The sequence below is a fragment of the Megalops cyprinoides genome, chromosome 7 (assembly GCF_013368585.1).
Source record: "Megalops cyprinoides isolate fMegCyp1 chromosome 7, fMegCyp1.pri, whole genome shotgun sequence".
NCBI lineage: Eukaryota > Metazoa > Chordata > Actinopteri > Elopiformes > Megalopidae > Megalops > Megalops cyprinoides.
The window spans coordinates 19896967-19919204 of NC_050589.1; the positions used below are offsets into that span (position 1 = coordinate 19896967).

Genomic DNA, 22238 nt, shown 5'->3' on the forward strand with positions numbered 1-22238 from the left:
TCAGATAAAAAGAACAAATACATCTCCACCCTGCTGAGGGGATGGGGGATGCATACAACTGAAAATAATTTATGAAAACAATATTTCTGAAATACTGGATAAGAGTGTTTTTTAAATGCCATGGGTTATATAAAGAACAGCTCAAAGCTGCACAACAAAAACATCAAGACTGTGCAACATATTCTGGACCACACAGAGATCATCAAAACCCAGATCCACTAGGAGCCCAGCTGGAGAAGCTACAATAGCTCCTATCCAAGAGGACAAGTGGGGATCTGGAGGGTTTTTTTTTTTTGGGGGGGGGGGGGGGGGGGGGGGGCGGGTTCAGCTATCTTGGGGCCACAGAAATGAATGGGATGAATTAAAATGTAGAAAAAACATTTAATCCATAGGAGCCAACCCCACAATCTGAAAATGAATAATCCACAACTCTAGGTCCAAACTGACTTCATATTGAATGAATCAAAGGCTGTAACAGCAGGGCCATTCAAGCTACTCAACTTAAATAAAAATGCACTCCCCTGTGTCTTGGTTCCAGCTTAAATGTTATGATCCCAGTAATTTCATTTTTTGAATGCAATCAGAGTAGAAGTTTAAATCATTTGGGTCTAAGCATTTAAATATCATGGCATGACTAATTTTGTGCTTCTCTGTTTTCGAAACCAGCACTCAAGCACCTTTGAAGAATCTAAAACATTACTACGAAAGTCACCTCCTTGTGATGGAAACAATGGGAATTCATGCAAAATCCACTCTGGTGCTTTGTCAGGGAGATATCCAAGCCCTCGGTCTTGCCACATGAAAGCAGAATTCTGATGCTCGAAATCCTTCTCCTGCAATACAAAAGAATGCTGAGTACTGCCAGGCTCCAACATAGCCCGACCCACACACTGTGCCATTGAATCACGCTGTGGGCTGTGTGCAGGCACAGGAGCTGAGAGCGCTTCACTGTAGCACAAGGTGGATGCCAACACTCAGGTTTGTACTGCAGAAATAAGGAACTCTCCACTGTCTCCACTATGCTGCTGTCTGTGTCCAACTTTCTGTGTACATAAAAGTATGTGCCTGTATGTGTTTACTGCTTATATGGCTACCTATATGTAACATTAAGCAACAGTGTATGTGTATCACTGTGGGTGTATAACGTAAGTGTATTGTAATAATTAAGTTAATATTTAATATGATTTAACGTTAGGCAAATGTTTATTATTATACGTTTTGTATATCCTTCAGAGATATAAGAAGGTATGGGCCTTGTATAAAGAGACGGGCCTTTGCTAAAGGGACTCTATGAAAATCTAATGATATCTAATGATGGCTTTGGAACGCATTCCATTGTTTAATCACCAACTGATTCAGCCCTCTGGTTCAATATTCTCACTGTATTGGTGGGGCTGACAGTTAAAAAAAAAAAGGATAGCAAAAAGTAATGTAACACAAGGACACACAAAGGTGTAACACTATATATCCATGAAAACTACATGTGGCGTACTATATAGCATTACAATTACATCGCAACAATTGCATTATTTCCGTAATAAAGTCGTTATATAGTATAATATTCTCATTTCAGAACATTTAACAGCACAGTATAATGTTGCAAAAATGCAAAAGAAGAGAGTCCACAGTTGGCGTTACTCGTTCAAGCAAATGAAAGACAGATTTGGACAGATTTAAGCTCAAAACTCTAAAATTTAGCTGAGAATGTTCGCTAACACAAAATTTTCGTGGGCTTTATTCCGTTGGTCGGTTGTTAAACGAAATTCTCAATATTGTCTTCACTTACTGTCATTACATCATGTGGTCTACATTTTCCTTCTAAACACTGGAAAACTCCAGAAGGAGTATTTGCGTTATACCAGAAACTACAAGTCCCAAACGTTTACGCTCACACTTCTCTGGAAAGTCGCGTCCTGGCAGACGAGCGCCGTACTGCGGCAGTGCACCTAGTTCACGCAGCGGGAGAGAGACGGCTGAAGAATAAGCGGTGGTGCACATTTTGGAGATAAATGGAGGTTTTTGTAACGCATGGACGTGGATACAAAACATAATCAGTGAAAATGGTTAAAGATCAAGAGGTCGAGCGCATTGCTAAAAAGCTCGACAAGATGGTTAACAAGAAAAATACGGTGAGTAACGTGATCTAGGTGTCTGGCTAGGACGCCAAACGCTGCTAGCATCCGAAATCAGGTACGAGGACTGTTGCCCGTGCTACATTTGTTGAGGTAGACATTTCTGGAAAGCTCTCTAGTTAAAGGTTTTCAGCTTCTGGTTTCATCACCTGGTTGGCTTTACATACGGCTAACTAGGCTGTTTAGTTTGGTAGTTCGCTCGCTACTAAGAAAACACTGGAAATCTATGCGCGCGCATTTGTAATGACTCGTATGAAATTAATTGAAGTTACGAACTGTTGCAATTCATAACAGTTTGACAACCGCCTATTGCTGGGTTAAAAATCGCTATTAGCCTAATTTTAAAAACACAGCTTACTTGACTGATTTACACCTGGGTGGGCAAGGTTACCGTCGAGAAGACTTGTACCAGTTAGCCAGTGATGGGGACATTGCTAATTAAGAGTAGATGTTTAATTTTGTCACACTGACACGCATATTTAGTATGTTTACATGCTGCCTGGCTGCATATGGACAGCTAGCCATCTGTAGCATCGTCTGCCAGCCACACCTTGGGTAGTAGGCCAAAAAAAACAGGACAGGATAGAACCTTGACCCCATTAGAGATAACTGTTTTGGACCTACTAATAAAAATTTAACGAGCCAGGCGGTAACATGTTAACGCTAAACCTAACACAACAGACGCTTTCATTTTCATTGGGAACGAAACGAAAGCTATTTAACAGACATGTCAACTTACGAAAACGCCGACAACGCTGATTTTTTAATGCAAAAACTGTAACCGATCATGCATCTGATGTAATCGCAAATTCACAAACTGTCCGTTTTGCTGAATGTAGCTATAACATGTTTAATTTCATCTGCCTTGGCTCGCATGGTTTAACAGTAACTCAGCTGATGAGTTGGCAGCTGGTCCTGGTCCAGAATGGTCGAGCTTGTCAGTCTTGAGCCACACTGAAAGGATGCGAGAGATTTTTCTCATGTGTATGTAGAGAACAATTTAATCATTTTTAAATAATCTCGGTTTAAGTATTTCGAAGCGATTCACCCGAGCCGCTGCCTGAAAGTACTAAAATCAGTGAAACTCATTGCACACATTGGTAAGTGAACCTGTCGAGTAAGCTAAATATTTTAGAACTTGAACATATTTTTTAAGTAATTGCAAGAGTAAAACACTATCGCGATAAATTCGCGTGGGAATAGGAAATGGGCGGAAATGACACATAACTGTTTGCATTACACTACGGTAGGTTTGTAGAAAGAAATGAGAGGGCATAGACGCTATCAGTCTGTTGCAGGCGTGTGCGATTACCTCAGCGGCTTCTCGTTATATTACGTCCGCACCATACACACGAACGCACACTCTTACACTTCCAACGATCAATGATAGGTATGTTCAGCATTCATTCATATGCAAATCTTGGGCTTTTAAAAGTCAACTCTTTTTCAAGTTCTGATTTCCCCACTGTTATGCTCTCCGCTTTATGTGTGCCCACAGGCATGCTTGTGTAATGCGGTATTATACGATAAAGGTTCTTTTTGGATTGATTTTGTGCATTTGTGCCGCCAGATTTAGTAAGAAACACTCAATAGGTGATAAGGTAATAGTGATAAGACCTACAACAGTTCAGACAGCTGTCCTAAGTCTAAGAGCCAGGAATAAACAAATATCTGTGGAAATGCTTGTGGGAAAATGTTGTACGGTGTCTCACCGTGTAAGACTTTCTTAGAACATGATAATTGAAAATTGTGTCAATCTAAATTTGGATATTAAAATATATGATACTTCTGTTTGTGAATTTGTCTAGATATGTTCATCAGAGTAGTAGGTGGGTGCTGGGGTGTGTACATCACATTTTTTTCCTCCATGGCACAATTTCATACTTTCTTTCTTTCAGGATGGCGCAATTGATTTGCTGAAGGAGCTGAAAAACATCAAGATGTCTTTGGAGACGCTGCAGGTGAATTTCAGGTGTAAATTTCAGCCGCGATTGTTGAGTCGCATACTGAGGGTCTTTGTAAAATGTTGTGTTGCACAGTCCACCAGGATCGGCATGTCGGTCAATGCAGTGAGGAAGCAGAGCACGGAGGAGGATGTGCAGAACTTGGCCAAGTCACTCATCAAATCATGGAAGAAACTGCTAAGTAAGAACATAAAGACACGGCCCGCTTTGCTGTTAATTTCCGCCGATGCATAAGATTTGGTGTGACATGCATTTCTGTTTAAGCAACGTTGCTAATGGTTTGCATTCTGAAGCGTCCAGCTCTGGATGTCAGCTTTTTGACTGTCAAAATGTCCAGAGAATGTGTGTTAAGTACTACCCATGACCACAGTCCTGCCTATAGTGACAATAACCTACATGTGTCTTAAGAATGTTATAGAGTCTTGTCTGTACTCTGGAAATTTTGACAGTCATAAAGCTGAATTACAGAGATGTACGAGATGTACAGTTAAAAGCATTGAACTCAGTTTCTTGCTTCATTCCAGGGTATAATCAGACATCAGATGGCATTAAGAGGTTATATTTTCCGATTATTTCAGATGGAATAATAAAAAGTCTGTTTTACTCTGAAGGGCCTTCCTTGTGAGTGAAGGATTTTGGGGAAAATCAATTTTATTGGATGTACATAATACAAGCGAGTGAATAGGGTGACTGAGGGAACATAAAGTCATATTGCCATTATACCCCACCCCACTTGTTCTGTATTATTTCTTATCAGACCAATCAGATGCAAACATAAAATCCAGTGACCTCAACTCACAGCCGGATAGTGTGCCCCAGGTAGGAGCAAAACCAGCAGGGAGGGAAAATTGACTTGGCCGCAGGTTCAGCGGAAATATGTTGGTGCGCTGAGGTTTGCAGAGGTGGAGTTTTCAAATGAGCTGGAATTTAAAACTTGTCCTTTCTGCTGGGATGCAGACGGTTCTGACAGCAAAATGGGGGAGAAGAAAAAAGACTGTTCCCCTCTCACGTCATCCTCCAAGGACAGTCCGGGATCCAGCGATTTGAGGTGGGTGTTCAGCGGCTGCATATGGCTCTTGGCAGGTGCAGTGTGTGCACTGATCATGAGTTATACTCCACGGAATTGTATTTTCTTCTGCTTAGCAGACACTCTTATTTACAATTTAGGTACTTCACATTTTTACTGAGGCAATTTGGGCTAGTTACCTCACCCAAGGATATAACTGCAGTACCCCACTGGAGAATTGAATTGGCAACCTTTGGGTTACAATCACTGCTGGTTACTGCTAAACCACCACACATTTTACATTTACAGTCTGTCATTTAACAGGCACTCTAATCCAGCTGGTACTGTGTTGAATTAAATTAAATTTCACAAATCCGTGTGTGTGTGTGTGTCTTGTAAAGAGAAAAGTCATACATAAAAATATGCAAGCTGTAAATAGACAGTTTAAGGGCATTGGACTTTGTCAAACTTATGGGTTCTTGGGTTGTGGTCTGGCAGTTGTACCCTCGAGGAAGATATGTAACCTGAAATTCTCCAGTACTGCTGAAATTGTTCAAATTAGGTATAAGGATTTTGAGAATTTGTAGCACAGAATTGTACAGCAAAAATACATTGGAGTGCTGGAGTTAAAAAGGAAATAAAACTCCAAAAATGTCAACAAACTGCAGCCGTGTAAATGAAGTACAGCATTTTACTGAACAACAGTATCAGATAACATCAGTTATCAAATAAATATGTTTGACTATATTTCTAATATACCATAGTGTTTTAAAAATTCTTCGCTATTTTAAATCGAACATGCAGCCTCAAAGGCAGTTGTTTTGATTGTTTGCAGTGTACTTAGTCAAGTGGAATAGTATTGTGAAGTACTGTTAGCACATTTTACCTGTAAATGGTCAAATCTATAATGGCAAGCAATTTCCTGCCTGTGCAAAAAGCCAGAAATCTGAACGGTCTGTGGACGCTAAACATCCTTATAGCAGTGTAAGGTAGCAAAGAAAAAATCCATCAAAAAAGAAGCTTGAAACTTCAATTCTCAGTTCTCCTCAAATGCGAAAAGTAATTACCATGAGCCCAGCAATGCCTGGAGGTAATTTCACGAAAGGAATGGTAACTAATTAAAGCAGGATACTGAGCATCCGCTCACACTTCTCTTGTGGTGAAAAGTAGCATGTGTGTCAGCTAGAGGGAGCAGTTGAATTAAAACACTCTGGCAGAGACGAGCACACTTCATATTCAGCCTATCGATATTAGGACAGTTTGGATGGAATGAGATCCATCCACGCGGCTTTGCAAAAAGTCTCTCCTTCAGGGTGTGGGTGTGTTAGTGATTACTGGATGCAGTAGCTTCCTGGGGATGATGCATCTACGTGCTAACATTCTGCATTTCACTCCTCATTGGTGCAGGTTTGTTATAGAAGAAAATGCCATGATATCAGTGTTTTCAATGATGCAGGGTACACCATGCCCCAGCAGTTCAGGGGATTAATGCTTTGATACAGTGATACAGACCTCTCAAAGCTATCAAATGTGCCCTCTGGCAGTCACTGTTGTTAGCTAGTTGGATATTTCGGAAGCACTTGTTATAAAGCTGTCTTACCTGTCCTTGCGCAAAATCAGTTTTGAATATTTATCTAAATGGGTAATTTAGACAATCAGCCTAGTTCAGTAGCCAGCCTATGTTACTGGTAAGGATCATCTAAGCTGTGACTGTGGGCAGAAGCATCTTCTTAGCAAATAAAAGTCATTGAGTGTTTTCAGTGTGCGTCCACCTATCCATGTGCGTTCTGCTTAATTTCAGTTCAGGCAAAAAGCAGGAAACACCGAAGACTCCCACCACCCCGACCACTCCGACCACCCCGAAATTCACCTCGTTCCCTCCGGCACCCGTCACCACCGACAGTGTTCGCACCAAGTGCAGAGAGCTCCTGGTTGCGGCTCTGCAAACAGACGGTAAGCATTCAGGTTTATACCCGCTGCTGAGTTCCAAGGCTGAGGGAAAGGGTTGAGTGGTCAGTGTGTCCTCTTGCTTTTATGACGTCACAGTTACACTATATGGAAAAAAGTATTTGGACGCCTGACCATTACATTGTAATAACATTGTATTCAAATACATACACATTAACATGGAGGTGGTCCCCCTTTTGCAGCTGTAACAGCTTCCACTCTTCTTGGAAGGCTTTCCACAAGATTTTGTGTTTCTGTGGGAATTTGTGCCGATTCATTCTGTAGAGCATTTATGAGGTCAGGCACTGATGTTGGACGAGAAGGCCTGGCTCGCAATCTCTGTTCCAGTTCATCCCAAAGGTGCTCGATGGGGTTGAGGTCAGGGCTCTGTGTGGGCCAGTCAAGTTCTTCCACACCGAACTCATCAAACCATGTCTTTATAGTCCTTGCTTTGTGCACTGGGGCACAGTCATGTTGGAATAGAAAAGGGCCTTCCCCAAACTGTTGCCACAAAGTTGGAAGCACAGCATTGTCCAAAATGTCTTGGTATGCTGATGCATTAAGATTGCCCTTCATTGGAGATAAGGGGCCTAGCCAAAACCCTGAAAAACAGGTGTGGCCAAATACTTTTGTCCTTATAGTGTATCTGCACACCGGGGTCCACACAGAAGGTTTGTTGATGCAACTGTGGGACATTAACATTTGGAATCGTGTGCCTAAGCCTCAGATTATCCCTTGAAGAATACTGCAGCACACAGTGGCTATTCTGTGAAGCTGAAGGGAGTGCTCCAACTCTTCTGGCACGATTTGATGGACGGCCCAGGGGAGGCAGAACTGACCAGCTGCCCAGGGCTTTCGCCTGGAATTGAACTGGCCTCGGCTGACCACAAGCGGGCCTTTCTAGAATCCAGTGCCTCAGACATTCCTCCTGTGCGATTGGCTGGAAAGGGACATCCCGATAGTGCGGTCTCAAGCGACGCCTGCAATGCTCACTCAAAATTTCGAAAGTGGCCACAGGAGCTGTTCTCAGAAGTGATGTTTTTTGAAGGCTTGGTCCAGTTTATCCTTGGCAGCGCACTGTGCGTTTACACAGATCTGATACACAAGGTTTGTCATGCTAAACCTCATTTTGGTTTCATGTTTTCTTTTTTTTTCAGATGATTACAAAGCAATTGGAGCAAATTGTGAGCACTTGGCAGCACAGATTGAAGATTATATCCTTTGGCTAGTTTTCCTCTAAGTCGTCTGTTCTCTTGTCCTCACTGATGGTAGCCGCCTACAAGTATTGTTCTGCATATGCCCGAGAAGTGTCACCTCCTGCTCCACAGTTCAGTTACACACTTTTATTCCCACTATGAATGGAAATGGTGACAGATTTGACCAGCTCGGTGCAGATTGGAAACTGGGTATTGATGATGGCCCTTTTCCAGTAGTGTTGGCACCATGACTTTCCATTTTACCATTCATCATTTAAGAGGGAATTTGAATTCATAATTGACCGGGATATCAGCTGTACACAGAGTTCAGGATACTATGCTGTAGCTCCATTGACATAAAGACCGATAATACCATTATCGCCCCTGGAGCATATGCAGTAGCATTTAAGCATTATGGGCACGTTTGTATGTGTTCCTTGCTGTGTGTCTGTCCCCAGCACCACTGTTCTCCTTGACGGACGTCCCCGATCCACGCATTTTCCAGGAGTTCAAGTCCACAGACATGAAGTACAAGAGTCGTCTGAGGAGCCGCATCTCCAACCTGAAGGACCAGAAAAACCCGGACCTGCGGCGCAACGTCTTGTGCGGGAACATCTCTCCTGAGAGAATTGCGACCATGACCGCAGAGGTGAGGATCCTCTTTCCCACAATGCACCGGCTGCGGGAGGGACCTGCTGTAATTCTCAGCACCTTTTTGTGTGCCGGCCGTGTCTCGATTGCCTCTGTGTCTGGTGTGTTTTGGTATGCATGCTTGTCATTCTGCTCTGTCTCTGTGTCTGTCGTGTCTAATTCTGTTGCATCTGTGCTGAATGTATTTTTGTCAGTGTTTGAGCAAGCAGAAAACCAGATAGTTCAAATGTTTATGTAGAATTATTATGCCAGTTGTATCTGTCTAGAGGGATGGTTTAATGCATTGCGGGCCAATGGCTGCTGTATTGCAATTACAAATGTTCCAGTCAAAGGAACTCTGCTGCAGCATCATGTGGCAATGCCCTGTGTGCTCCTCTGTGTTGAATGCCAATCTGATCAGATATTATGCCATCACAAGTTTGGTAATTCTACTGTATTTTTAAATGGCTCAGTAACATGAGATGGAAAATAATCGCTTCCAACTGACTTCAGTCAAATGTTCATTTATATAGGCCACACTGCACATTTTGGCTGTACTGAGTGCAGAACCTGTTTTCACACAGGAAATGGCCAGCGCAGAGCTGAAGGAGATGAGGAAGGCCCTGACCAAGGAGTCCATCCGAGAGCACCAGCTCTCCAAAGTGGGAGGCACAGAGACAGATATGTTCGTCTGTGGCAAATGCAAGGGGAAGAACTGCACCTACACCCAGGTACACTCTTCTGGTCCTGAGAACAACACCTACCAACCATATATACTTTCCAAAACTAACCAGCTGCTTGAAAAGTACACCCTGGTACTATTCTGTCCCAGAATTCTGGAGCCAATGGCAGCATGCATTTTTGCTACTGTAAGTGCTGTACGTGTTTTACAGGTACAGACACGCAGTGCTGATGAACCCATGACCACCTTCGTGCTTTGCAATGAATGTGGGAACAGGTGGAAGGTAGGCAGACCGCCATGCATGGACAGGATGAAAAGACTCACCAGTCAAATGCCACAGCACATGATTATGTAATGGGTCATTTACCAACGGTGACAGTTGGTGGTGTACTACCCAGGTCTTTTGGGATAGCGGGTTAATGTCTCAAAATGATTTAAATGAATGCTTTAGCATTCCTTCAGTGAATCCACTCAACCCTTATATTAAACTCAACATATATTTAGTTGATTATCAGTGCTGCTATATACCTGGTTGCTCCACAGGTACTTAAGAGCTACCAAAACTAGTATATACTACTGTGAATTTAGTGAACATCTAAGAATGAAGAGTTATCTGGTATGATGATATTAGTGCACTGTTGCCCACTCAGCCACAACAAATTTTGATATGACATTTTGCTGTGGAACTACAACTACAAGAGCAAAGGGCTATAGCTAGATGGTTAGCTGCTCTAGTGATAAAACTTGCTGTGTTTTGGTACCGGATTAACATTAGCTAGCTAGTCAGCTAATCCCCAAACAGTCACTTGTAAATGTTCCCTTACCTAAGAAGCCATCACTTGTGAAACATCTATACAGTATTGCTGGCTCAAGGATTAGTTAGCTCGCTTGTGCAGTGTTGGACTACCTGCAGCTAGCTAGCTAATGTTAGCTACAGTAAATAAACTTTACTAGCTGTCTAGATTCTGTAGTTAATGAACCATAACATAATTTGAGGACATGCTGTTGTTTTGTTTGATTGACTGTGGATGATTTCTTATTTGCTTTCTCTTTTGTTTTCCTCCCAGTTCTGTTAAAGTGTGGAAGTGTCCATATTCACCCTCGGAATCATTGACATGGATGACACAGAGCTGAAAGTTACTTTATTATAGCTTCAGACTGTCTTCCTTTTTTGTACATGATCATAAATATATAATATATTTAGAAAGAGTGCTAGACAGAGCACATAAAGAGAGCTTAGATGATTCATTTTATTTTTAGTTGTGTACCCTACTAAGAACATTGCATATTGTACAGATTTAGTTAATAATTGTAATGTTTGTTCTGACCATATAAAATATCTTAAGAAGAAAAAAAAGAGGATTGTGCCTTTTTCCAGGGCAGTGGTTGTATTCCACATGGCTCCACAGTACCTGATCTTCAGTTTAGTGTCACAAATCCAAACAGCATTCTTTTAAATGCATATGTCATCTATGCATTTCCAGTTTGTGTCATTTCTGCTGCGACCAAATATCAGTGTTAGAAGGTTGATGCCAAAGTGGAGCTGGGTGGTTGGGGGGGGTGGGGGGGCGGGTAGGGATGAATCTGGCAACTTGTTACGTCTGCTTCATCTTCCCTGTTCCTGTTCATAATCAAGATGTTTGCGGGGTGGGGGAGACAGAACATACTGACAGTTGTTCAAGTGGTTATAGACTGTTTTCTTTTTTACTGATTTTTTGTGTATACATTTTTTTATTCTTACTTGAGGGGCTCGTTTGGTTTCATTAAAATGGTCAGAAAATACAAATCATGCCTCAGTTGGTGTGCATGCTTCATTTCTTCCTCACATTGTAGCTGGTGAATGCTGTGTGGAGGGGTGTTGGCTGATGATGGACTTGACTGACTCAGTGTGAAACTGGAACAGAAAAGGGAAATACTCTCCTGTGAAGAAGGAAGTGCCTCTCTTCTCCCTGGTCACGTGACACAGTGCGAAGGTGGCTGAGAGATGACAACTTTTCCTGGTCTCTTAACAGTATAGCCAACTCTAACAGGATAGCACTGTGTTTGCTTGATGTATAAATGGCACACAGCATCCGATACGAGTGTGTTATTTACTCATTCTTACATTTTGGGTCTGTGAGAAACCTAATGGGGTAGCAGTAGCTGTATGACTGACTGAAGGCAGCATTTAAATTTGATGGAAAAGGGCGAAAGGTTGAATAACATCAAGAGGACAGCCTTCCCTCTGGAGTGAGATACTGAGGACTGTCCTCAAATGTAGGTGCCATTCTGGCCTACATGTCAACCTGTCGTACACAAAAAGGCCACAAGAGGGGGTGTGTGGGTGTCAGAGGGTGTGATTCAGATGTTATTGGGACACATCATTCTTGGCTGGAGCAAACCTATATGTTAAATGGGAAGAAGAAAAAAAGATTAAACAGTTATTTAACCATAGAAGGCACTGAGTAACAAAATATCGAATAATGTCAACCTTCCATACTGTTGGGACAAATTTCCAACCTAGTTTAGACTTTGTATCTTGTGATTAATGTTTTATGTAGCTTTGGGAATGTCTAAGATTTTCTTCTTTCACCTGTAGGAGGAACAGTGTTCTCAACATTATGTCATTTACACTAATGAAACCAGAGAGAAAGAATGGTATTTGAAATGGCCAAAAGAACTAGAAAGTATTTTGTCACTGAAAAATGATATATTGCATTTTAATGTCCTATAAAGGGCTCTCTTTTGCCATAAGCTATGGGATTTTACTATTGGGCCTGATTATTTTAAGCATGCGCTTTAATTCACACAGTTTATCACTCTTTTGTGACTACTTTATCCTCCCTTAACCATTACTAATTGTGTGCAGCAGCTCTCATGAACATCTTTAATCATAAAGGCATAAAATGATTGGTTTGCTCAAACTCTCACTAAGTAACAGAAATGAAGCTAGATTACCACTCTTCCTGTGAAGGAGTTAAGCTGTCAAACAGAAAGGAAGGGAGGTGGTCTTATCAAATCGTTCTGTTAAATTGCAAAAATAAAAAAAGGTGACAAACAGCTCACACGTTGGTGCTCACTCCAACAAACCAAAATTGATCCTGTGCAATGGACTAGGTTGAGGGGATAGTATTCAGGGCCACCAAAGACACTCTGTATGTGCTGAGAAGTCAGCATGGGTTAGGAACGTGAAGATGGGGCTCTTGGTGACTCCAGTTTCTTAACAAGCCTCTTGCATTGAAGCTCCAAGCAACATGCCCGATCACATACCTGTTCTGCGCCAAAATGGGATTTTTGCTTTCGCTCCAACACACAAACACACTGGGGTTTCAAAATGCCCTGCGAGTCCGCCCACACCGCCGTTACTGGCAGGGAACAGCCAGCAACAGCAGGAATTTTCCCAAGAGAGAGCTTCAAAACATCATGTTTGGTTTACTAGCGAACTGAAAGTTGCTTTGTGTAACTTGTGGCATGGCAGAGCATGGAGACAGTTTTGAATTTAATTGCAATGACATGAATTATTAATGTGAATGATTCCTGTAAAATTTGCAAAATGTTGGCGAAGGTTTGGATTTTTTTTTTTTTTGTCTTTTGTACATGGCCTCAGAAATGTGTGTTTTACCCAGTATAAATTTCACATTGCCCTCTGCAGCGTGTGCAGGCATGTGCTGAGCATGAATTCCAGTTATTAAATGACCCATTGCACCCCCAAAATCAGAGCGGTGTCGCAAGCACCTCAGGCCCCACCTCCTGACCTTGCTGGTTCTTGCCACGGAGCAACAATAGCTCTGTGCGCAACCATGTTGGCATGAGTCGGACGGGTTCAGGAGGTAATTCACATTTAGATGCCGTAATATTTCATAATTACCTGTACCATAAATAAATCTGCCACGACAAGCTTAGACTGAGAAGATTAGAAGGAAAGGCCTCCTTCCATCCAGGTTAAACAGCAACAGGCAGATTAGGCCTGGCCACCCATTTGAAAGAACAAAACCATGGCTCTGCTTCAGCTGTTATTGTTCAAACATGAGATCTGTTAGGGCTTAGCTGGGGCCAAGCTCAGCGTTTCGATAAATTGCCAGCATATAAATGGGCGGCACTCCTAATGGGACTAATAGAAAAGGGTTCCCTGTTACCCGCCCCCCAAACAGACACAGACACACACACACACACAAAGCAGCTGGGATGTAAATCTTATCCCATCTATCATCAGCCACAAGTTTCTCATCAGAAGGGCCAAGGCTGAGATTACTGTTACAATATGGGATTTCTGAGGAATTGGATATGAAAGATCCTTATATCACTCTAATAACCCATACTGACTGATTCCCTGCACCCTCCAGACATGGCTGTTTAAAGCAGGAACTGTTTTAAGTGGCTGTTCTCTCTGTGTCTTCTCTTACATAGCATGTTAGTCTTGAAATGTTACATATGGAAATGCAATACTTTGCAACTACCACTGCAAAAAATACAACTGCTTCTCCAAAGACGACAAGTAATATTGTTGTCCATCATCTCAGATATAATCTCTTGAGTTAAAAATAGATTTATTCATTTTGGCAACAGGACTGACTGTCATGTAACAGCTGCTGCTTTTTTCCAACTAAAAATGTCAATAAGGCCACATTTTGGATGTTCAGTCATGTTTAATATTAAGACAAGAACAGCCAGTTGTTTTTTTTTTTTTTTTGACAAGACACTGTAGTAGCCAGCGTTCCCCTTGAGCTGCAGTCCTGTCTGATGACACGGTGAGGTAAATGGGGGTGAATGTGATTTTTGTTTGTTTTGGCAACACCTCCATATTTCCATACGTGCGGACAGCAGACATAAGATATGTCTATGCAGCTGCATCTGAATTCTCACATGCCAAAATGTGCATTGTGTTAAATACATTAAGATTGTCTCAATGATTTTACTTCACTATGTCCTTCACAGAAGCTCAAGTACAACTGACTGGTTGACCTCAGACAAATGTATATAGTAACAATCACTTCATATCCCCTTGGAATGAGATGTATGGTGATCTTCACCTCTCTAGGCTGGCCAATCTACTTCGGCAGAGAGCCTAGTGTCCAGATTTGAAGCTGTAGTCAAAGGGCAAATATGTTTTTTTTTTGTTGGGAAAGTATCATCTAATATCTATATAACTTAAGTTTGAAATGAAAAAGTTTTTATCTTGACTTGCCAATCATATCAAAAGATGGGCCTATCAAGTTACTTTAATTGACAAGATGTTTGGCATGTCCAACCAAACAATTTTCCTTAGATTAAAATAAAATTGAACCTGTGGTTTCAGAGTAGACTGTGCTGTAATAACCCTACTGTGTAGAGCTGCTGAGAAGGTGGTGGGGGGGGTGGAAAGGGAGGAAGGGGGGGGGGGGGGGGGCTGTCCCTGGGGAAGCACCAGTGGGAGTCTCCCTCATTTACTTTAATTGAGGTGATGGTGGAGGGGAACGGATTGTACAGTTTAAGTTAATTTGCCATCAAATGCACATCCAACAGAGGGTCACATGCCCTTTACTTTCCCCGCTCCATCCAATGACAACAGGGTATTTCTCTATTTCCTTTGGGAGTTGCGATCTCATGGTTGAAGGCATTGTTAAGGAATCCTGAGGCTGGGGGATGATGTGGTCACTGAGCTGCAGAGGAATGATGGGGTCAGGGGTCACCACTGGAGCATGACAGACTGTAGAGGTGAGGAGGGTGATGCATGTGGAAACAGGTAGTGGCTCGTAGGCTAGGTGCCAAATACCCACATGGGAAAGGAGGTTACCGGGTTGTTTTGCTACACAACTGAGGGGAAAAAGTATAACGCTAAAATAGCACACAGGGATAGGGGTTTTTCAGTGCCAGTATACAGGTAGTATTTCATTGCTGGTAACAGATGAGGAAGAAGTAAGAAGTAGTGCATGCCAAAGGGAACCCTGTAAGGGGGGACTGAGGGGCAAAGGGCATAGGTTGACAACGATGCACAGCATAAGCAGATACACTATATGGACAAAAGTATTCGGACGCCTGACCATTACATTGTAATGACATTGTATTCAAATATAAATACATATAGTGTATCATGAGAACCATGAGATACTCCATCTGTACTCACCATAGGCAAGACAGGACACACCATTGGGGTGGATTAATGGGGGGTTGGGATACACCAATGTAACAGACCATAGGGGAGACGGTTTGTAAGTGGACGTCAGTCAGTGCAAGTGCTATCATTCTGGTAACCCCTCTGTGATACTGGGCTATTCCAATGTGCTGGATACCACATGACACTGTCTGTGCAACACCAAAGGTGCTTCAGCAGACCAGGAATGCCGCAGTGTTGTGAAGAGTGGAGGTGGCCCTACTCACAAGCATGTGCTTGCGTTACCTCATCACGAAGCCTTTACCAAGGAAACTCTCCCATCCAAGACGCAGACTGCGTGTCTGTGCCATCTTGCCACACCCTGGCACAGTTATTTCGCCCATATATCTACAGCCATGTTCATCCCTTTCCCTGGTACCCTTAATATAGAGGTTCATGACTAAGCAATTCTGCTTGCCTCAGGGAAGACACAAGAAACACTTCTAGAAAGATACATGAATAATAACACAAATGTCTTTATTATTATCATCTTTAAAAAAGTTTCGGCAATTGAATCCATCTTTTTTTTTACGGTACATTATAGATTGGCCTGGCAGAGATCAAGGTGAGTTGTCCTGTGCGGAGGTGCACCCTTGCACCCTAAAGAGCCCCCCCCCCCCTCCCTTTCATGTCGAAAGGGTGAACTGTACCTCCAAAGCTGATGAGCACTTCCGGACCATTTCCAGACCATGACGACAGAATTAAAAAAAAAAAAAAAAGAAATTTGGTCCTGAAAATCCATCCACATTTTGTCATACATAGTTGGCTTTGTTATACAAAATAAAAATAAAATGATATCAATAAATAACTGTCCATTAGTCCTTCAGTCTGAAACAATTCACACCATTGTATTTTGTGGCACTGTGTTGTGGCATTTAAACAAGACAGCCTGAAGAAAAAAAAAAAAAAACAATGCAAGAATGCAAAGGTGAAAAAGAATCAGCACAGACAGCGTGAGAGAGGCAAGGAGTGATGGGTGTACAAGCGTCCCACAGTTCTTTCACATCAAAACCCCCCAAACCAGCTGAAACTTCACCGGAAAAGAAATGAATGAAACAGTAACAAAGTGTGTAAGTACTAACATTTGGCAAAAATGTATATACTGCTCATATAAAATTCACAGTATTAAAATCATCATTGCTCACACACAGAATGTGTAATGTGTGCGAGTATGTGTGTGTGTGTGTGTGTGTGTGTGTGGGTGTGCATGTGCGTACACACACTGAACCTGACAGGAGATGGCTGTGCCTGTACCCTTCAGGAGTTACAGGCTGAGACACAGACTGTTTCTGTCTATGAGACAGCGGGGATTAATGGCACCTTGAAGACACAAACGTGTAAACACGAACAGTACTTTATCTTGTAATCCGTCATTCTCTTTAAACCAATGGGAACATGAGGAGTGGCAGGTATACAATAACCAGCGCCACTGACTGGTGCGCAACCTTCTGGGAACTACCTGCTCTACCTGACAGACACTGTGTTACACATTTGGAGGTGATGACTGTTATGAGCCAGCAGTCACTTTTTGTTAAAGGAGATGAAAGTTTCCACACCGAAATGCCAGTACAGACACTTTTATCTGAAATGCCGTTCACTCTGTATCTGGCACCCTCCATCCGCCATTATGGTGTGGAGATCCATATGCATCAAGTTTCATTTCCCAACTGTGTCTCTTTCTGCGATGTGGCTGGACCAAGGCACGATTAGGAGTGGTGGACCACTTCAGAAGAGGTCAGAGGCCCAGCTCACAGGGGCATTTGCCCAATGCTATGTGCACTTCCTGTGTCCTGGTATAACCAGCTGGACTAAGTGACACTGACAGGAGGTTCACCCTCTCTCTCCCCCACCAGTGCTCTGCAAGAAGCTTTCGGTACAGCCAACCAAAACACCTGTCAGCTCAAGTGTGTGTGTGTGTGTGTGTGTGTGCGTGCGTGCATGTGCGCAGCAGGGACAATGGGTTTCTGTGAGGCAGTCTGCAGCTGTGTGGACGGGCAGGGACTGGGCCGTTTCCTGGGGCGGGCGGTTTTGCTAACTAGGTGTCAGGTGGACACCTCGCACACATACTGTAGCCCGAAATCTGCCCCCATGCACAAGACCACTACTTTCGACACCCCACTCTCCCACTCCTAGCCAGACCTGGTGTCAGCAGCCCAAAACATTGCACATCCTCAACAGGCAACAGAAGCTTCCTCTCAACCAAGGCAGACACATCCCATCCAACTCGATAATTAGATCAATACTAAATATATATGTTTATATATATTTATATATATATTCATATATACACACACATATACATATATGTAAATAATACACATCATGCACAACTATTAAATCTTCTCAGCACAAAAATAATTTAACACCCAATGCATCTGTCACTCTAAAAATAATGGCATTGAAAATTGCATTACTCCCTTTCATGAAAACTCTAAAATTATTTTAAAAAATGTCTAATTAAATTTTACATTTCATGTTATATAATTTCATATATAAATATGTATATACTATTTTCATGTATTTACATTATAGTCATAAAGGAATAATGCAATTTAAAACACTCCTAAAACTAACTTGAATGTAAACAGTGGGCAGACCTCCCTCTGCTGTTAACTACCCTGCTGCATCAAAAGGACCAAGTGTGGGACAGTGCGGAACAGCACAGGGGCCATAGAGCTACAGCTACTAGATTGATACAAGATGGGGTTGACAAAATTTGATGAAATGTTCTGGTCAGACAGCTTTGATTAAAATTCAAATGCACATTTGAACCATGGCTGAAATCCCTGTGTTTAATATCCCTCCCTGTTGGGTATATGGTCATAGGTTTCTTTATTAAACCAATCTTATTAACACTGATTTAACACAACAGAGTGCTACAGCCAAGGGGTGTATTAATAGTGTTAATCTGAAATCTTATATCTCTAAAAGAGGCTGCTTAGCCTAAGGAAAACCAAGGAACAACTTCCTGTGTGCACGTCTGCGATGCAGTTCTGGGCGGGTAACCTGAACATATGCGAACAATCTAGTAACTCTATATCTATGGCAGGGACAGTCACACAGGCACTGCAAAGCTCTGGGGTCTCATCAGCCTATTAACTGAACATGGTCCCTGATCCATTTCTCAGTGGAGAGCCAAGATGCCATTGTCCCAGACAACACATGACAGCACACTGTTTAACGGTGGTGTCATCTGCTTAAAAACCTGGGGGATGCTGGCCAATGTGGCTCTTTCCACAGCTAAAGTGGCTTCTTGATTCCAGCTAGAACTAGAATACTGAGAGCTGGTGAGGAGAGCAGGGGGGGGCTCCTTTGCAAAAAAAGCAATGTATGTTAAAATTGAAAATAAAAACTCTAATGAGTACATTTTCATGTATGTCACATTCTGTGACATAGATTATATTCAAAATATAAATATAAATTATTGCCACTCAAATTCAAATACAGATTACAATTTTACGCATATAACGTAGCATATATTGTAAAATGTTTTGTTTATTCTACAACATACGCAAATGATTACAATTAACAAATGGTAGCAATATACATACTTTTAATATGGATTTTTTGGGACATATATCACCTTTTCGCGAGAGCTGAGACCCAGGGACTCACAGTGTTAGCACCAGATAGAAAAATCTTTCTCTCTTTTTCCAGGGAGCAACTTTATCATGTGCATTCTGGTAACATCCTTCTGTGACACCAAGTGGCACAGCCGCTGTTTAACAGACATTTTGTCAAGGAAATCAAAACAGCGAGGATAACACGCCTTTAAAAGTCAGAATTGTGTGATCATCACCTTGTTGGTAAACGGCAATCGAGCGGGACTGCAGTTTACATATACAGATATTCACAGATAGGCTTCTCTTTTGGAAACATACAAAGACCTATATTTAAAAAAGCTGGCAAGTATTTACATGGAACATTTCATGATACTCATCAGATAATCCTCCTGGTACTGGTCAGCCAGGGCCTTGAATGTAATCCATCGGTGCTGGATGAAAATGAATTGTTGTGCTTCTACAGTGCAGAGAGTTGGTCAATAAAGAGCTGCACAGTGCACAGTGTTAAAAAACATAAAGACTAATCCTGATAGGAGCAGAACATATAAACCATAGTAACTCAGCGAGGCTCATTCAGCTATCTCTGCTCTGTGGTAAACTGGCATGGTAAACCTGACAGTGTCTGCCTCAATGTTACTGACAAGTAACTGGGTGGCTGATTTGACTCCTCTTGCTGGGGAAGCCATTCCAGACTCCAGGAATTGCCTGTCCCCATTGATCAGTCTAGGATAAGCTTACCCATCCCTGATCATAATTGGAGCCATTTTATGAATAAAGGTGGATACAGACTCAGGATCAGTGCTTGAGGACAGAATCTGAAACACATTCCAGTGGGCAGGGATGCCAGGGTGAAGAGATCAGCTAGAATGGACTGGAATTGACAGATCTGGACTTCACTGTACAAGACACTATTGGACAGAATTCTACGTGACTGAATTTCCTTTGCTATACTTTTGCTACGTGATTGATAATAAGACAGGGTAGACCTTGTCAATTAATGATTGAGAAATAAAAAATATTTTAAAATATTAAAATATTTTAAAATATTAAATATATAAATGTGCAAGTACACACACACGCGCACACACACATGCACACATCTAAAATGTTTAGAGTGCACATTTAATACATGTGAATTTCCCACTCAAAAAACAGAGGAAAACAGTTGAACACTGAGATTGTAACACCCCCTCCAGACGTAGAGATTGGTGGACCATCTGATATGATAATGCAGACAGGAAGCTTACGCACACACACACGCACATACATACACACACGCACGCACGAACGCACACATACACACACACTCACGCACACACACACACACACACACACACACACACACACACTCTCGCATGCACTCACATTTAAAGTTATTTTAAACATAGAGGAATTGATTCTTCTCTTCCTTGAGTGAAACAGCAGGTTTTCTCCAAATGTCTGCCACCATTTCATGTGTATATATATTTTTTTCCATGTCACTGACTAAAGACCGACTAAGAAGAGAGTACTCTCTCTCTCTCTCTCACACACACACACACACACACTCACTCACAGTGCAGTATGCCATAGATGATGATGGTCTGCGTGTCTGCTCATGATGATCCAGGATTCCAAATAAAGGAGAACAGAAGAAGAAACCATGCATTCTCTCATAACCCACAACTTGCTTGGCTTGTGTTGGATGATCCAGGTAGTTGTTATATATGTACAAGAACATCACAGTCAACAAAATGAAAATAAATAACATCAATACCACCTCTTCAAAGATGCTTTTGTGTGACAGTCTAATTAAGACCTATGGATCTTGTTTTGATTACAGCCATCATTTTACTTAGCTCTTTGTCACAATTAGCAGTTGTTAGCAATTCACTAGCACTTATTTATTTTTTGCACCTGGGAAAGCTCTTGCCCCACCCCTCCCCTTTTACCACCGCTCAACCCCATGCCTCAGACAGCCAGTCACAGCAGAGAGACAGTGGAAAGGTCAAAGGTCAGATTAACCAAGAGTAGATTAAACCAGCAGCGCCCAGGGGTAGAACTTTGAAAACAGACTCCAGTGTCTTATTGCAGAGTTTCTCTGGGCTCTCATCAATTTGTAGCATCAGGAGAAAAATAACATATATGTATTTACACATATTCTAAAAAATAAAAAAATACAAAAAAAGAATTTGTAAATCAGTAGTAGATACTGTAGTAGCTGTAGCCATGAGCAGTGGAATGACTGAACAAAAGCATGTCTTCCATTAACGACCCTGTGTCTTCCAGTTTAAGTCTGTGCAGATTCAGTAATTCCAGAGTGGGGATAACAAAAACAAATCCAACAAAATGATAATAAAAATTCCCCCAAAAGAGGGGAGTTTTTTCCTTTAGTGGTTGTGCAATGGAGAGAGACAGAGAGAGAGAGAGAGAGAGAGAGCGAGAGAGACAGAGTGTACAGCGAAGGGACCTATGATTCGGAGGACGAGCGAGAGCCCGTCTGAATAAGGTTTCTGTATATCGAGGAGTTGAGGAACCTGGGATAGGAGTCTCTGTGCATGAGGGTGTAGATCTGAAGCTGGGCGTCTTCAAAGGTGTGGGGTGTGGGCTCCTGCATCTTCTTATTGATGACCTCTCTCACCCTGGAGTCCAGACTTACCTGGCAGGAGAGAGGGAAAGATACATGGCAATTACAGCGAATAGAACTGCCCCCCCACAACGAGATGACTGGGTGAAGTCTTTATGGACTAAATGAAACCATGTAAAAGGAATTTGTTTTTGCATGTGAGCTGCCCTCTCCTCTGGCTTTTTCGATTGGGGTATTTAGAGTGGCACTGACTTTGGAGCGTTTGCACATGTGCACCTGTGGCGTGTACAATGGGGGATGCTGTTCTTGGTGACCCTGAGTTATACTGTGACACAAACACCACAGACTATGGACTCCTTATGTTACTGCTTGTTTGTACCGTGGAAGATAAGGGTCCTGTTTTTTGTTCATTTGAGAGGAATTGCATTTTTTGGTCTTTTACC

The 22238-nt window shown here is 42.1% G+C and overlaps 2 protein-coding genes across 5 annotated transcripts in view; one reads left to right on the top strand and one right to left on the bottom strand.

Annotated features, from left to right (window-relative positions):
• Positions 1 to 1948: 1948 nt before the first annotated feature.
• Positions 1949 to 11304, top strand: tcea2 (transcription elongation factor A (SII), 2). Of its 2 annotated transcripts, XM_036533466.1 has the most exons (10): positions 1949 to 2129; positions 4031 to 4093; positions 4172 to 4277; positions 5054 to 5144; positions 6904 to 7055; positions 8207 to 8263; positions 8740 to 8894; positions 9460 to 9606; positions 9769 to 9840; positions 10625 to 11304. In XM_036533466.1, exons 1-10 carry the CDS (start codon positions 2061 to 2063, stop codon positions 10631 to 10633), a joined length of 921 nt encoding a protein of 306 aa, XP_036389359.1. In that variant the 5' UTR covers positions 1949 to 2060; the 3' UTR covers positions 10634 to 11304. The 2 variants fall into 2 exon arrangements, with proteins under 2 accessions (XP_036389359.1, XP_036389358.1); XM_036533465.1 differs by having other exon boundaries at positions 4031 to 4277.
• A 9279-nt stretch (positions 11305 to 20583) lies between these two features.
• The window catches only part of rgs19 (regulator of G protein signaling 19), a 36625-nt gene continuing 34970 nt past the window's right edge, over positions 20584 to 22238 (bottom strand). For all 3 annotated transcript variants that reach the window (XM_036533341.1, XM_036533340.1, XM_036533342.1), the window contains one exon: positions 20584 to 21867. In XM_036533341.1, the coding sequence (XP_036389234.1) occupies positions 21679 to 21867 (189 nt within the window). In that variant the 3' untranslated portion in view covers positions 20584 to 21678. The remainder of the gene's footprint in view (positions 21868 to 22238) is intronic.